Source organism: Lithobates pipiens, unplaced genomic scaffold, assembly GCF_037356315.1.
Source record: "Lithobates pipiens isolate NorthernLeopardFrog02 unplaced genomic scaffold, aLitPip1_a1.2 Scaffold_18, whole genome shotgun sequence".
NCBI lineage: Eukaryota > Metazoa > Chordata > Amphibia > Anura > Ranidae > Lithobates > Lithobates pipiens.
The window spans coordinates 199,907,782-199,922,942 of record NW_027507758.1 but is presented as its reverse complement, the minus strand read 5'-3'; the positions used below and the strand labels follow the sequence as shown (position 1 = coordinate 199,922,942).

The 15,161-nt window shown below is 42.3% G+C and overlaps 1 protein-coding gene across 3 annotated transcripts in view; it reads left to right on the top strand.

Moving 5' to 3' along the window:
- The first annotated feature begins 313 nt into the window (after nucleotides 1-313).
- Nucleotides 314-15,161, top strand: part of UNC93A (unc-93 homolog A) — an 894,938-nt gene continuing 880,090 nt past the window's right edge. For all 3 annotated transcript variants that reach the window (XM_077486513.1, XM_077486514.1, XM_077486512.1), the window contains exon 1: nucleotides 314-508. In XM_077486513.1, the coding sequence (XP_077342639.1) occupies nucleotides 422-508 (87 nt within the window). In that variant the 5' untranslated portion in view covers nucleotides 314-421. The remainder of the gene's footprint in view (nucleotides 509-15,161) is intronic.

Sequence of the window (15,161 nt, the reverse complement as noted above, 5' to 3'; positions counted from 1 at the left end):
ATGAATATCAGATGAATTTGGGGTATATAATCAGTATTCATTGCATGTAATGGCAGCATATTCAGATAGCATGACAGAATGTAACAACATTTTTCCTGGGGGCAGTAAGAAGGAGAAAGGAAAGAAAAAGAATAAAGTTATAATAAAGGCAATCAAAGTTTTATTTTTATTTACGTAATTTGTAATGAAGATATTTTATCATTTATGACCTAATAAAAGCTGCCCTTTTGCTCGCTAATGCAGTTTATCGAGTGAATGAGTAACCATTTATAAAAAAACATTTTAGGATCAATAAAGTTTAAAAGCTCAGAGTCTTACAGACAACATTTGCTGCCTTCCAGATCAAAGAATACAAACTGCATATATATGCTAACAAAAGAAAAGAAAATTGAATTGATCTTACTTTAGCCTAAATATTGGAATGGACAAATACCTTAAAAATGTTCTTGTTGTATCCTTTGGATTTTTATTACTCTTTACTGCTTTTGGAGGACTTCAAAGTTTACAGGTAAGTAGAGCAAAAATAAAAATTAGCATTGTTAAAGCATTAAGCCCCATACACACTATCAGATTGTCTGCTGATTTTTGTCATCAGATTTACCAAAACCATGTAGTAGAAGGGCCTGCCTGGTTGCATACAAATTGAAACTCCTAATGTTTGACCTCATATTACATGGTTTTGGTAATTCTGAAGAAAAAATTCAGCAGAAAATCTGATAGTGTGTATGGGGCTTTACTCTACTTTGTTTCCAAAGTCCCATACTCAGTATCAAGTTTTTCTGCTGAGTTTTTCCTTCAGATTTACCAAAACCATATAATAAGAGGTCAAACCTTAGGAGTTTCAATTTTTATGCAATCAGGCAGGCCCTTGCACTACATGGTTTTAGTAAACCTAAAGGAAAAAAAAAAACAGCAGAAAATCTGATAGTGTGTATGGGGCGTAACATTCAACTATATGTTTAATCAACCTCATTAATATCTAATTAAATTTATTTTACTTTTTGTCAATGTTAAAGGTACAACATGGTTATATGCTAATTTGAAGTATATCTAAACTCATTGCAATCCTTAATTGTGGGGGCAGCATTCGTTGAAATTTTTCAGACTAAGAGAATTCTTAAGAAGGACAGAAAATACCCGATGATCCTCCCAGGAACTAGAGCGCCCCTGTCACTCCCTGTCAGCCAAACTGAAATCACAAATAATGTTATCTTCTAACCTATAAACTATTTATTTCACCCCAATTCTAATAAAGATGAAGAAAGTCAGACATATTTAGGAATCAGGCCTGGGTAAGAAACATGGCTACATCCACAGTGGACTTAAGTGAGCATGGTCACCTTAGGACAGGAAGTGTATTATTTGCAAAAATATCAGGAGAAAAATAATGAAAAAAAACTAGTGCAACCATCTCATCTAAGGATTGGCGAGCTGCAGCATGTTGAAATATTGTCTTGGGCTTGCGCTTAAGGCATGTGCCATTTAGAACATTCATTTTTCCCAGATTCGCTGCCACCTTTTCTTCAATAACAATCTCTCGCTTTTGTGGTTCAGCTAAATTCTGAGTTTAAAGCAAAAAATATGTGCCCTAACTCATTATGCATCAGATTTGTGCCAGGTTCAGCAAAATCAGCAGGAGGGCGAGAGTCATATGTCCTAGTGGCATTGGTATCTTTGGAGGGATAGGAGTGTGACCAAGTGCTGGAGAAGGTGGTCTAGTAACAGAAAAGTAGTAGCAGTAGGTGCAGGGCGCTGCCTTCTCCCCGCTGACTTTTAAAAGTTCCTTGGTGTGAACCTTTTTCAACACGTGTGCAGCAGATCGCACCGTTGCTGTTTGCAACCTATGTCCGAAGCGATCAAGAGTGGCCAGAACAGCAGCCACTTGGGCACCACATGTTTGACCAGACATATGATGACCTGCCATGCAGTCCGTTAGCAGCAGCACCTCAAAGACCCACATCATAGAAAAGGGCAGACTTCTCCTTGCTCCTCATCTGGGATCTCAAAAACTACTATGCCTCCAGTCCTCTCAAAAACCTGCACTGAGAGGATGAAGCAATAGGTGTCACAAGTACTTGCAGCCAATCTGCTAGCAGTACACCACCAATTGATTTCAGCAGGCAAATTTCCCTACCCCAGATGCTGAACCATAAAAATAAATTTGGTTCCAGCCATCCACATGTTCAGCATCTAAATGCTAGTTTGGCCAAATTGCTAGCACTGCAACTGCTGCCCTTTTGCGGCAGGTTTCAAAACACCATTTCTTTTCACGTGAGGCCATTCAGGCTCTCTACTGCCACCTGGAAGGCAATGTTTTATCCTCGTTGTACAGGGCATTCAGCAGTAAGATTCATATTATTGCTAACTCATGGTCCAGCAGGCATGGACAGGGACTTGTTGACTAGTTTTTATGATTATGTGCATACACCTCAATCATTGTAGTAGTATGAACATATACATATCTAGGGCTGAGAGATTTTGTACAAAAGAGGTAGTTCCATCCACAATACACATTTATTTATAGGGTTACATAATATCTACAAATTACACACCAGACAGTATTTACAACACAATGTACAGTGTAGGTCCCCTGGTTTACATGATATTTACAAATTACTCACAGAACCATATTTACAATACAATATAAGGTGTAAGTTTAGAGTTAGATTACCTGTTAACTTCAGGTCAGCCCATGGTGACTGCTGTGTGTTCCCACACCAGAGAGAGTTAGCTTGCTCACAAAGCATTATATCCCCCCCCCCTACTTTCTGTAGTGTGGCTAATATAATTCTCCCTAATTGGTCACTGTACCTAGTAAATGTATATTGGGAACAGCCTGATTGGAGGAGTCAAAGAAAGCTGTTGTTTACTTCCCAAGTGAGATGTTATCAGGGAAAACAAAAGGCCAAGCTTTGAAGTTGAACTAATTACAGTAACACCAACACAACACTCAATAACTGAACCTCTTGACAACTGGGCACTTAAACACCCCTCGTGACCAGACCAATATTCAGCTTTCGCTGCTATTACACTTTGAATGACAATTACTCAGTCATGTAAAACTGTACCCAAATTAATTTTTTGTCCTTTTTTTCCCCACAAATAGAGCTTTATTTTGGTGGTATTTGATCACCTCTGGGTTTTTAATTTTTTGCGCTATAAATGAAAAAAAATTTTAGAAAAAAAACGCATTTTCTTTGTTTCTGTGATTTTTTTTTCATGAATTTTGGCCACAATTTATACTGGTACATATCTTTTGTAAAAAATAAACCAAATTAGTGGATATTATTTGGTCTTTGTGAAAGTTAGAGCGTCTACAACCTATGGTGCCAATCATAGAAAATTGATCACATCTGATGTACTGGTGGCCGATCTCATTTCTTGCGACCCCAACAAGCCAGGAAAGTACAAATACCCCCAAATGACCCCTTTTTTGAAGGTAGACATTCCAAGGTATTTAGTAAGATGCATGGTGAGGTTTTTGATGTTGTCATTTTTTTTCCCACGATTCTTTGCAAAATTAAGATTTATTTTTTATTTTTATTTTTTTCACAAAATTGTCATTGTAATAGGTTATTTCTCTCACATGGCATGTGTAGAGTAGACCACAAATAAGGCCCCAAAGTAAATTCTGCTACTCCTCCTGAATATTACGATACCACATGTGTGGGAATTTTCCACAGCCTGGCCACATAGAGAGGCCCAACATGCAGGGAGCGCCATCAAGTGTTCTAGGAGCATAAATTAACTTGTTGACTACCTATTACACTTTTGAAGGCCCTGGAGCACCAGGACAGCGACACTGATGTGGCACTGATGACAGATAGCACTGATACTTGGCACTGATGACACGTGGCACTGATGACACGTGGCACTAATACGTGGCACTGATGACAGATGGCACTGATGACAGATGGCACTAATACGTGGCACTGACACGTGGCACTGATGACAGATGGCACTGATATGTGGCATTGATGACACTGATAACAGATGGCACGTAACACTGACAGGTGGCACTGATGACAGATGGCACTGATAAGTTGCACTGATGACAGATGGCACTAATATGTGGCACTGATGACTCGTGACAGTGATATGGCACTGATGACAGATGGCACTATTTGGCGCTGATGACACGTGGCACTGATGTGGCACGGATCACAGATGGCATTATACGTGGCACTGATGACAGATGGCACTGACAGGTCGCATTGGGGCAAATGGCACTGACAGGTGGCACTGGTGCAAATGGAACTGGGGACAGGTGGCACTGGGGACAGGTGGCACTGTCAGGTGGCACACTGGGGACAGATGGCAATGACAGGTGGCACACTGGGGACAGATGGCACTGGCACACTGGGGACAGATGGTACTGACACACTGGGGACAGATGGCACTGGCACACTGGGGAGATATTTTAGTTACGGCCACTGCAGCCGTTCATCTCTCCCTCCTCACACGCTGTCTCTGTGTGAGGAGGGAGAGCAGCGCTGAGAGATGATCTCATATGTTTACATATGAGATCATCTCTCATTGGGCACGCCGATCGCGCTGTAAACGGCCGCTGTGATTGGCAATTTACAGCGACCTGTGACTGGCTGTGTCCAGGGGACACGGCCAGCACAGAACTTCCCCGATGCGCGCTCGCGGGAGCGCGCATTGCGGAAGTAAACAGGAGAACGTCCAGGGACGGCCTCCCAGCAATTGGCGTCTGCTCTGCAGCCGTCTTTCGGCTATAGAGCGGACGCCTAGTGGTTAAATATATATTTCCCTCTAACTGAAATATATTTCTAATTACAATATTGTACAGGTATTAATGGAAATTTCACATAAACTCATAAGGCTACAGACGTTACCTTTCCTTCACAGTGCACTGGGTAACTCTGCTGGTAGCTGGGAAGAATGCAGGACAGGGTTCAGTATTGGAACTTGTACCGCCACCATGCCTCCAAAAAGCTAGTGGTGATTCTGCCATAAAATCTGTATGCTCCCCTTCCTACTCTTCTTCTTCCTCTATGGTCTCTTTTGTAGAATTGTCCTCTGAACCAGCAGGGCTCCTGAAATGCTCAAGGGGCTATGCAAACAGTCAGGCAAAAAGATGCCATGTGGTGCTTGAGTTGGTCTGCTTAGGGGACAGGAGCCACACTGGGGCAGAGATTCTGTTAGCTCTGCAGGGGCAGGCTCAGAGGTGGTTGACGCCATGCCAGCTTCAGCCAGGAATGGTTGTATGTGTTGTATTTGGTGGTGCAGTGATTCTTGACCAGGTACCCAGGCTTACAAGATCTCTTGAGGCAGGCCAGAAAAGTCTGTGGTCATTTCCACTGGTCATACAATGTCCGTGCTTGGCTGGCTGACATTAAAAGGAAATGAAACTCACCCATCAACCACCAGGTGGAACTCAACACTGGCAATGCTGCAGCAGCTACACACACAGCAGAGGGCCATCAATGAGTACCTGTGTGAGTATGGCACCAGGACAGGTTCAGGGGAGCTTGGCTTCTTTTCACCATGCCAGTGACTACTGATCAAAGATGCATACACTGTCCTGTCACCACTTGATGAGGCCACGAGGATGGTAAACAGTGACAATGCATGCATCAGTGATACTGTCCATCTTGTCTTCCTGTTGGAGCACACGCTTCATGGACAGGGCACTTGAGGCAGAACAGTGTGCGGAAGAGGAGGACTTCCTTACCTCTCAAGGCCCCCTTTATCTAGACAGCATTCCTGTGGGATCTTCCAAACACACAGGAATAAGAAGAGGACGATTAGGAGGATTGTGTCAGAATGGATGTAGAGGATAACACGCAGCAGTCTTCAAGGGATGGTTTTCAGTCCCCAGAAGCCCAAGGAGATGTACGTAGTTGGGAGGAGGTAGTTACGGATATTGTGATCCTTAGTGACCCAGAGCACTCAGAATCGAATACCTCTACAAACTTATTCTGCATGGCCTCCTTGATTCTGCAAAGCCTGCGTAAGGACCCTAGGATTCGTGGTATTAAGGAAAGGGATCATTACTGACTGACAACCCTTCTTCATCCACGTTACAAGGGTAATGTTTCAGAACTCATCCTGCCTTTGCAGAGGGAGCAAAGGATGAAACATCTTCAGGAGGCCTTGAAGAAAAGTGTGTGTAATGCATTTCCAGACCATGGGAGGTTACCATTTCCTGGTGCTGTACAATGTGTTTCTGAGGCTTTGTTCAGTCAGAGGAAGAGCAGTGGAGAAAGTGGCTGGCTGACCGATGCCTTTGAACAGTTTTTCAGTCCCCAGAGCCAAGGTTCCAGCAACCATTGCTGGCATCTGCATTATATGGTGCTATCATGCACCTGATGTTGATGTAATGGATTGAATTTGCTATGGATCTGGGATCCATTGAAGACTGCCTATTCTGCCTATCCTTTTCCCTTCTCAATCATGATGATGCTAGCTTCCAACAATATTTTTGGTTTAAGGCACCACCACCATCCAAGGCCCAATTTTTCTGCCCCTGTTTAACAGGGGCATGTAATTACAGTTTTTTAAATAATATTTAACAGCAGGGACTGTTCCTGCGCCCAGCAAGAGTAACTGTGAGGGGTTACTGTGTTCTGGCACCACCAACACCTAAGGCCCAATGTTTCTGCCCCTGGAAAAAATGTGCTACTTTACAGGGAGACTAAGGGGACCCCCAGGCACGATATTTAACGGAATATTTAATTTTTAATGTGTCCCTTTAAGAATTCTTAAAATTGCTGCTCCTGAAAAAACGGCCCTTTTAAAAACTTTTTTTGCATTGATACATGTCCCCTGGGGCAGGACACGGGTCCCCTAACACTTTTTATAGCAATAGCTTGCATATAAGTAGGGATGAGCTGAACACAACTCCCCCCCCCCCCCCCCGATTTGGTTCGCAGCTGAAAATGAGAACAGGCAAAAAATTTGTGCGAACACTGTTAAAGTCTATGGGACATGAACGTGAAAAATGAAAAGTGCTAATTTTAAAGGTTTAATTGCAAGTTATTGCCATAAAAAGTGTTTGGGGACCAAGGTCCTGCCCCAGGGGACATGTATCAATGCAAAAAAAAGTTTTAAAAACTGCAGTTTTTTCAGAAGCAGTGATTTTAATAATGCTTAAAGTGAAACAATAAAAATGAACTATTCCTTAAATATCATGCCTGGGGGGTCCCCTTAGTCTGCCTGCAAAGTAGCTCATCCTTCCCATGTTTATAGCAGTACCACAGCAAAATGATATTTCTGAAGGAAAAAATGTCATCTAAAACTGTTTGCAGTTGTAATGTACTGTCAGATCCCAAAAATATAGATAAAAATCATTGGAAAAAAAAAGGTGTTGGCCCCCCCTCCAGTCCATTACCAGGCCCTTTGGGCTGGTATGAATATTAAGGGGAACCGCAAGTCAAAAATACCATAAAAAATGGCGTGGATTCCCCCCAAAATCCATACTAGGACCTTCAGGTCTGGTGTGGATATTAAGGGGAACCCCACACCAAAATAAAAAAAAATGGTGTGGGGGCCCCCCTGGCCCTCAGGCACTATATAGTGTGAACAGCAGTATATATACTATATGGCCTGCCCTATATACTGCAGAAAAGTTGGGCCTTGGTGGTGCCAGAACACTGTAAGCCCTCACAGTTACTCGTGTTGCCCGAGGAACGGCCCTGCTGTGAATTTTTTTTATGATGTGGGACTTTCAAGTGCTCTTTCCAATGGACTGCACTGCAGGTCGTCATATGTCTGGTCAAGCATTTGGTGCCAAAGCAGCTGCTGTTCAGACATAGCTTGCAAACAGCAACGGTGCAATTTGCTGCACACGTGTCGAAAAAGGCCCACACCAAGGAGCTTTTAAAAGTCAGCGGGGAGTCAGCAGCGCCTTGCACCTGCGGAGCTCTGCAGTGTGATAAAATAGGGTGGCTGGCCTTAAGCTGTCCCTTAGAGGACATCCTGATCCTGCTTCAGAGTTGTGCCTCCTCCTCCTCTCAGGCAACCAAGTACAATCAGAGACCTCATCATCCCCTCCCTCCTCATCACTGGAGCAAACTTGGCAGTATACTGCAGCTGGGGGAACTTGACTACCAGTTTCTTGTCCTTCTGTGGCACCCCCTCTCTCTAGGCTCGTGTTACTCCCTTCCTCAACCTGTGAACTAACATCGGAAACCTTCAAATTGTTGCACATCCTCCAGCAGCATAAAACAAAAAATATTATATGCTGACTGCGCTAACTTTTATACTTTATAACCTTATACCTAAACATTACACCACTATGTAAAATATCTCTACAAAAAAATATCACTCAAAAAAAAAACACTGAAAAAAAAAATATATACCTTATATGTGTAAATATATTTATAAATAAAATATCACTCTAGAAGAAACCACTGTAAAAACATATATACATACCATTGTGAAAAATAAATAAATATAATACTGTATTTATACATGCATATATCTAAGTAATCCACCTGTGTCTATATTTCATGTGCAACTTTTGTCGCTATCTATACAGAAAATGTTCAACGTTTAGGTTGGTATCTAAAAACCAACATATTAATAAATCCTTCTTTAAAATTTTCTGCTGTGAAAAAAAAAATCTCCCTGATGATGCAATTTTACTTGCAAAATGCATAGAGGCTGCTGGGACATACAAAACATCATGTCCGGGTAATGATAGTGAGGCTTGGGACGCACGCTGGGAGAAGAGAGACACCGCCATACCCTAAAGCCTTGTACACACGGTCGGAGAATCCGTCGGAATGTGTCCTATCGGACCGCATCGTCGGATAATCCGACTGTGTGTGGTATGCATCGGACTGATTCCGTCCGAATCTCCGTCGGACCCAATTTTCCAACATGTTGGAAATATTTCCCAACCAACTGGGCCGGTCGGACCTAATCTGATCATGTGTAGAGCATTTTGATCGGACCAAGTGCCACGCATGCTCAGATCAAATTCCTACATCAAAGCTATTGGCTACTAGCCTGAATGTAGTCCCATCGTAACAAAATTACGTCATCACGTTCTGAAAGATCTGATTTTTCACCAACTTTGTCCGACCGTGTGTATGCAACAGTTTCGGACAAGATCCGACGGGCAGAATCCGACGGATTTGGTTGTGGAAATCTCTGACCGTGTGTGCAGGAGGCTAACCCATCTAAACCCATTCAAACTGCCAGAAAGGTTTAGTGACAACCTATAGGCACTTGGAAGTGTGAGTGATATGGCTTGTTTTTACTTTTTCTCATAAATAAATGTACATATATACCGCGCAATGATTGCGGTTCATTTTTAATGAGGGTGAACATTGTTTAATACCTGTAAGCTGGGAGCAGTATAGACCCTGAGTGGATTGGTAAATTGGGAGCAGCACAGACCCTGAGTGGATTGGTTATTCCTATCAATGAACTGCTTTTCACAATAATATCTGGTGAGTGGCCAATTCTTAGCCCTTGTACACACGGTCGGAGAATCTGTCGGAATGAGTCTTATCGGACCGTGTCGTCAGATAATCCGACTGTGTGTGGTATGCATCGGACTGATTCCGTCCGAATCTCCGTCCGACCCAATTTTCCTACATGTTGGAAAGATTTCCCGACCAACTGGGCCGGAAGGACCTAATCCGATCATGCGTAGAGCATTTTCATCGGACCAAGTGCCACGCATGCTCACATTCAAATTCCGACACGGAAGCGCTCGTTTAGGTAAAACTACTGCTCGTAAGCGATATAGCACATTCGTCACGCTGCAATGTTAAAAAAATCATTCATCAAGCGCATTCTCTTGTTCTTTACAATGCTGCAAGAACCAACTTCTTTTGATGCTCATAGTCACACACACTTCTCCAAACGGATTTCTTTACTCTTTTTTAACCATTTCAGCAATACAATTTTAGTTTAAGTCACATCTACACAATGTTTTTTTAATTTTTTTATTTTTTGGATGTTTTTTGGGGGGGGGGGGATTCCCTAAAAATATCATTTAAAGACACTGCTCATTTCTCCTTTTTTTTTACTTTTTATTTTTGGGTGTAAACTTACAACAACAACATTATTGTATTTTTTAGATTTTCTTTTTCTTTTTTAATCTACAGGAGGTTGTTTAGTGTTGATACCCCTTGTTATTTAGTTCACTTTGTATTTTGGAAATGTACCTGCCTGCTCACAAATAAACTCTACTTTTTTGAAGGAAAACACATTACACAAGTATTTAATCAAACAAAAATAAAATTATTTTTTTTTGCTCGAAAATAAAACTAGGAAAGCAGCACTGGAGAAACTTCTTAACTTTGGTGCAGCCTTTGGCCCCCAGGGCAGACATGACTAAATGACATATACAAAAAAATTGGTGGCCTGAGGAGTACATATGTCAGGGAGAGAAGTCTGCTCCTGAAGTCCTAGAGAGCAGGAAATTCAGATGACATTTCTGTCCCTAGGATGGTGATCTTGAAGAGGCTGCATCTTCTGGCACACCAGACTCATCCCAGGCCATCACTCTCTGGTCTTCCTTTGTGACTTCCCACCAGGCATCCTTCCAGAATGTGGCTGGGCTCCTGTAGCTGGGGCAGGAGGAGAAGGAGGGCGTTGTTGGACCTCCTGGCTGCCACTTGCCACAGCCTCCCACCGACTGAGGTCTTCCTGTGTATGAAAAGGGGACATAGTTTTAGTTTTTTGATCATCAATCACAACATTTTGTGCTCCTGGCTTTTGCTATTTGACTGTTACCAAATAGAACAGACTATCATTCTGACACCAGCATTTTTCTTTCCCGTCCCAATCATTTTTGGTCACTATTGTCTATTGAGATGTAAACCACTTGGAGAAATCTCAACTTACTGATCAATAAGAACATCTAGTTAACATCATTAAATGTAACATAAGAAATATGTTCAACAATGCAATACCTGTCTCAAGCTGGGCCCCACCACATGGTGCTGCCTGGAAGGCCCAGGTTGTACATCAGAAGCCTCAGCTGGGGGTGAAGGATGCCTTGGAGGAAGCCTGGAGAGTGGTGGTCTGAGTGGTGGCCTGGGTACCCCCTGGTCTACCAGAAAATGCAGCCTGTCAAAGTGCACCATCCTGGTGTAATAAACAGCATCTGGATCTCCTGCTCTCAAGGACTCCAGGTGCTTCTTTCTCTCCCTGAAATATGTAAGCTTCATGGCCACAATTTTGCGATTCAGATATGTCATGTCTGCCGTGGGGACCCTGATCTGCACCAAAGCAAGCATTTTCTCCAGTGCTGCGTTCCTCTTTGATCTGTCATAATAAAATTTGTTGTGGAACTGCCACAGGCAGGGCATCTCCATGTAGAGCTCGAGGAATAGCCCCATAAAGTTGGGATTGTTGAATGGGTCCATTTTGTCTGCAAGACACAACACAAGACAAACCCTCAAATACTAATAATGCAATTAAAATCCCTCCTAATCTTGTCCCAACAGCGGCCTAGATACAAGCAGTCTAATCTAGTGAAGCACAAATTTAAAAATGTTACCTTTGTTTCGACATTCGCCGCGTCCGTGACTCACACTCTCCTCCCAGATCGTATGGACGATACACATGTGTGGCGTTTTATATACAGTGCGCATGCGTGAAACTCCGCCCGCCCCTGACGTTCTTTCCAGACTATTCCCCGCCCCTTCGCTTCCCACGCAGTGGGGAGAGCACATGACGGAGAGAACGCAGGTGCACAATAATAGTTCCACTAACGAGGAGGAGGGTGAGGAAAGCCCGGAGCCTGAAACGTCCCGATCCAGGAAGACAAGATTTAAGGCCTCAAATATGTCTTTTGGAGAGATGTTGGAGATGGTCGACATATTGAAGAGGACCGACTATGATGGGAAGTATGGACCTTACCCAAACACAAATATCAGAAAGGCCAAGATCATGAATAAAGTTGTGAAGAGTCTTCTGAAGAATTTTGGGGTACGCCGATCCAAGGATCAACTGAGAAAACGCTGGTCAGACCTGAAACTGAGGGAGCACGAGCAGTACCTAAGGATCAAGCGTGTTCTTAAAAAAAGTAAGTAGTTGTCGTGTGTTCATATGATTATTCTTGCTTGCATACATGCTCCATGTGCTTTGATTTCATGTTGTGCATTTTAAAATGGCCACTTTCAAGGTCATGGTTTCGTTCGTTCGTATGAAACATCGTTCTGCAGGGAAGTATTCCAGCTTAACAAAGTGGCCCCAATAATGTTCTCACCTTGTAAATCGGCCCAAAAAAACAATTGTACAACACTTCCAAGCAATGTTTCATATTCCTATTTATGCCCTCTGTGTGCTAATTAATCTTTGTTTACATTCTCATAGGGGAGAGAAGACTCGGCAAGTATGAGGACACCAGGGACCACACCCCTCCCAAAGAAGGGCAACTTCCAAAAGAAGAAACAGAGGAGCAGGAGCAGGAGGAAGAAGGAGAGATCGTGGAGGTTGGCCAAATTGTCACCACAACAGGTGAGTGTCGGAGAACACAGCTTCCGGTAAGCTCATCAATGTATATCACCATATTTGGATGACATGGTGTGTTTGTTTGTTTTTTTCTAGGTGATGTGGAGGAAGATTCCCGTTTTACCAGTGAAAGTGCCCAGATTTGGTCGGGGAGATAATGGGGTGCAATAGGGATTTGGAAATTGTACAACAAAACATCAATGATGTTAAAAATAAAATGAAGAACATCATTGATGTTTTAGGGAGAGTGTGAAAACGAAAAAACTAGATAGGGTTTTATTTTTGTTTTGTTTTTTAAAAAAAAGGTGTATTTTGCATAATTCCAAATTTGGAAGATGCACAGAGTGTGTAAACATGCGCTATCTCCCATCATGGGAGATCAATGTACATGTTTTGTGGAAAGTGTCTGAGATGAAGGGGTTGCAGCCCCAAAGCATGTACATTGATCCCCCATGATGGGAGATAGTACATGTTGACACACTGTGTGGATCTTCCAAATTTGTATTTTTCAGGGGTGACACCCCATGTAATGAAGGCAATATCAGCCCAGTTTGTACGTACTCATGTCTGATATTGTCTTCACTTTTCCAAGTTGAACTTTGTAAGTTCCTGTGTTCTGTATTTTACGGTTTGATACATGCCTGTTTACACAAAAAAACAAGTAAAAAATAAATATGATTAAACTGGGTTTTGGATACCCAAAATATCTTGGTTTGTTGTAAAAACCTTTACTAAACTCACATATGAATGTGCTTGTATTAAAAAGTTTAATTCTCAACAATGTGTGGCTTCCTTTTTCATTGGGATTAAAATGTATTTGTAGTGAAATTTTAGTTTGTGCTGAGAAGGAGTGTGATTTACTAAAGCCAACTCCACTTTGCACTCCAAGTGCAGTTTCAGGTGTACTTTTGCAGTGCACTTGTAGTGCATAGTGGATGTGCCTTTAGTTAAAAGCACCCACAGTGAGGTGTAAATTTGGACAATCATGCCATTTTCCTGCCATGGTGCTGAAAATGAGCATGATTTAGATCAGTAATGCACTACACATTAGTTAACAAAAAGAAGGTCTGTGTGTAGCAGACCCACAACATAATAAGATTATCTGAAGAAGAGACTGTCCCCTCATCTCACTCTGAACTTGGGTTTGCACTGTTGCTGAAAAAGGCACAACTTGACGAAAAATGGCAAAGTGGGAGGCCACAGTCTGCCATTCCTGTGGCGTTGAAGAACACTGTGTAGTGACACAAGAAAAAAAAATAGTAATTTTACAAATCAACATTGCATGCAGATTAGACACACACATTTTTGGACAAAATTAGTATAACATTTTTTAAAATGAGTATTTAAAGCCTAAAGTATAAGGTCCCCTTATGAGAGTCCTAACCCCCCCCATCCCCCCCATCTGATGGGCCCTTGATAAAAAAATGAGGGGGGATGTTTAGGAGAGGTAACCCTCTCCACTTGATTGAGAGCTGAATGCCTAAATAATGTGTGATACTTTGTGAAGCCCCTCCTTAGTTACACTATTGGCAGCCCACCGGACAGGTAAGAAGTGTCATAATAACAAAATGGAAGGACATTTTGACATTCTGCTATTATATAGCAAGAAAATTAATGTGTTAAAAAAATAAAACTAGCATTTGAAAGTATTGAGGCCCTTACACTACATGCTTTGGTGAATTGTTCCATAAATGTGATCATGAAAAAGGTATTTAGAGTGTGTATTGGGTTGGGTCAAGTCATCAGATAGAAGATTGCTATCAGCTGAGGTAGAGGAGGAGAGGAGGGTTCCTAATGAGTTTGGCACAACTCCAAAAAACAATAAAAAGGTCACTTTGCATGAATTGAAGCACACACATCACATTTGTAGAGATTTTAGGGGGTGTTTAGGGGAAAGCAATACTATGGAGCTGCCAAAAGACATTGTCAAGTGACTAGACTATAGTTTTAGGGGCCAAGAAGAGCATGGTGGGGAAGTTAGTGAGGCAAATCCGCATGAGGACAAAGGGGCAGAGCATGTGAATTAGAGCATATTGCAATGATGGTAATTAGGGAATGAGGAAAGAAATGCAAGACATTAGCAATCATGAAATACATAGAATGTGATGTTTAAGGTTAAAAATTAGCATAATATAGTCCTTCAGCAGGAGCTGAATGATGGCAGAACAGGTCTCTGGAATAATGATACCCAGAGCCTGGGGGGAGATGCCTGTAGAGAACTTGAGGTCCTGAAGGTTCGTCTACGTACTCATCGTACAGTTTGTGCTGTGCAGGGGTTCTTACTATGACTTTGACACAAGCCCTTTGGCTTGTGTCAAAGTCAAAGTAAGAACTCCTGCACAGCACAAACTGTACGATGAGTATGTAGACGAAACATGTTTGGAAAACGGTCGGGTGGTCAGAACGGACACCAGAAAGCAACGCTAAACAGCAAGGCCTGAAAGGACGACCTGAATAGCAGAAGCAAGCAGACAATAAAAAATGCCTTTCAAAGCGTACTATACCAAGATAGAGTCCACAATGAGAAGCAAATACTTAATGACTGCACGCACTGATTATCAGATACGCAAAGACACGCACAAACTGAAGAGCAGTAGCGATCTGAATCACTAATCTGAAAAGCGTGAATCGTCTTTCACCAAACTTCTACTAAAGCACGAGATCAGCAGAAGGAGCCCAAAGAGTGTCGGACGTGGTGCTGAACTTCCTTTTTCTAG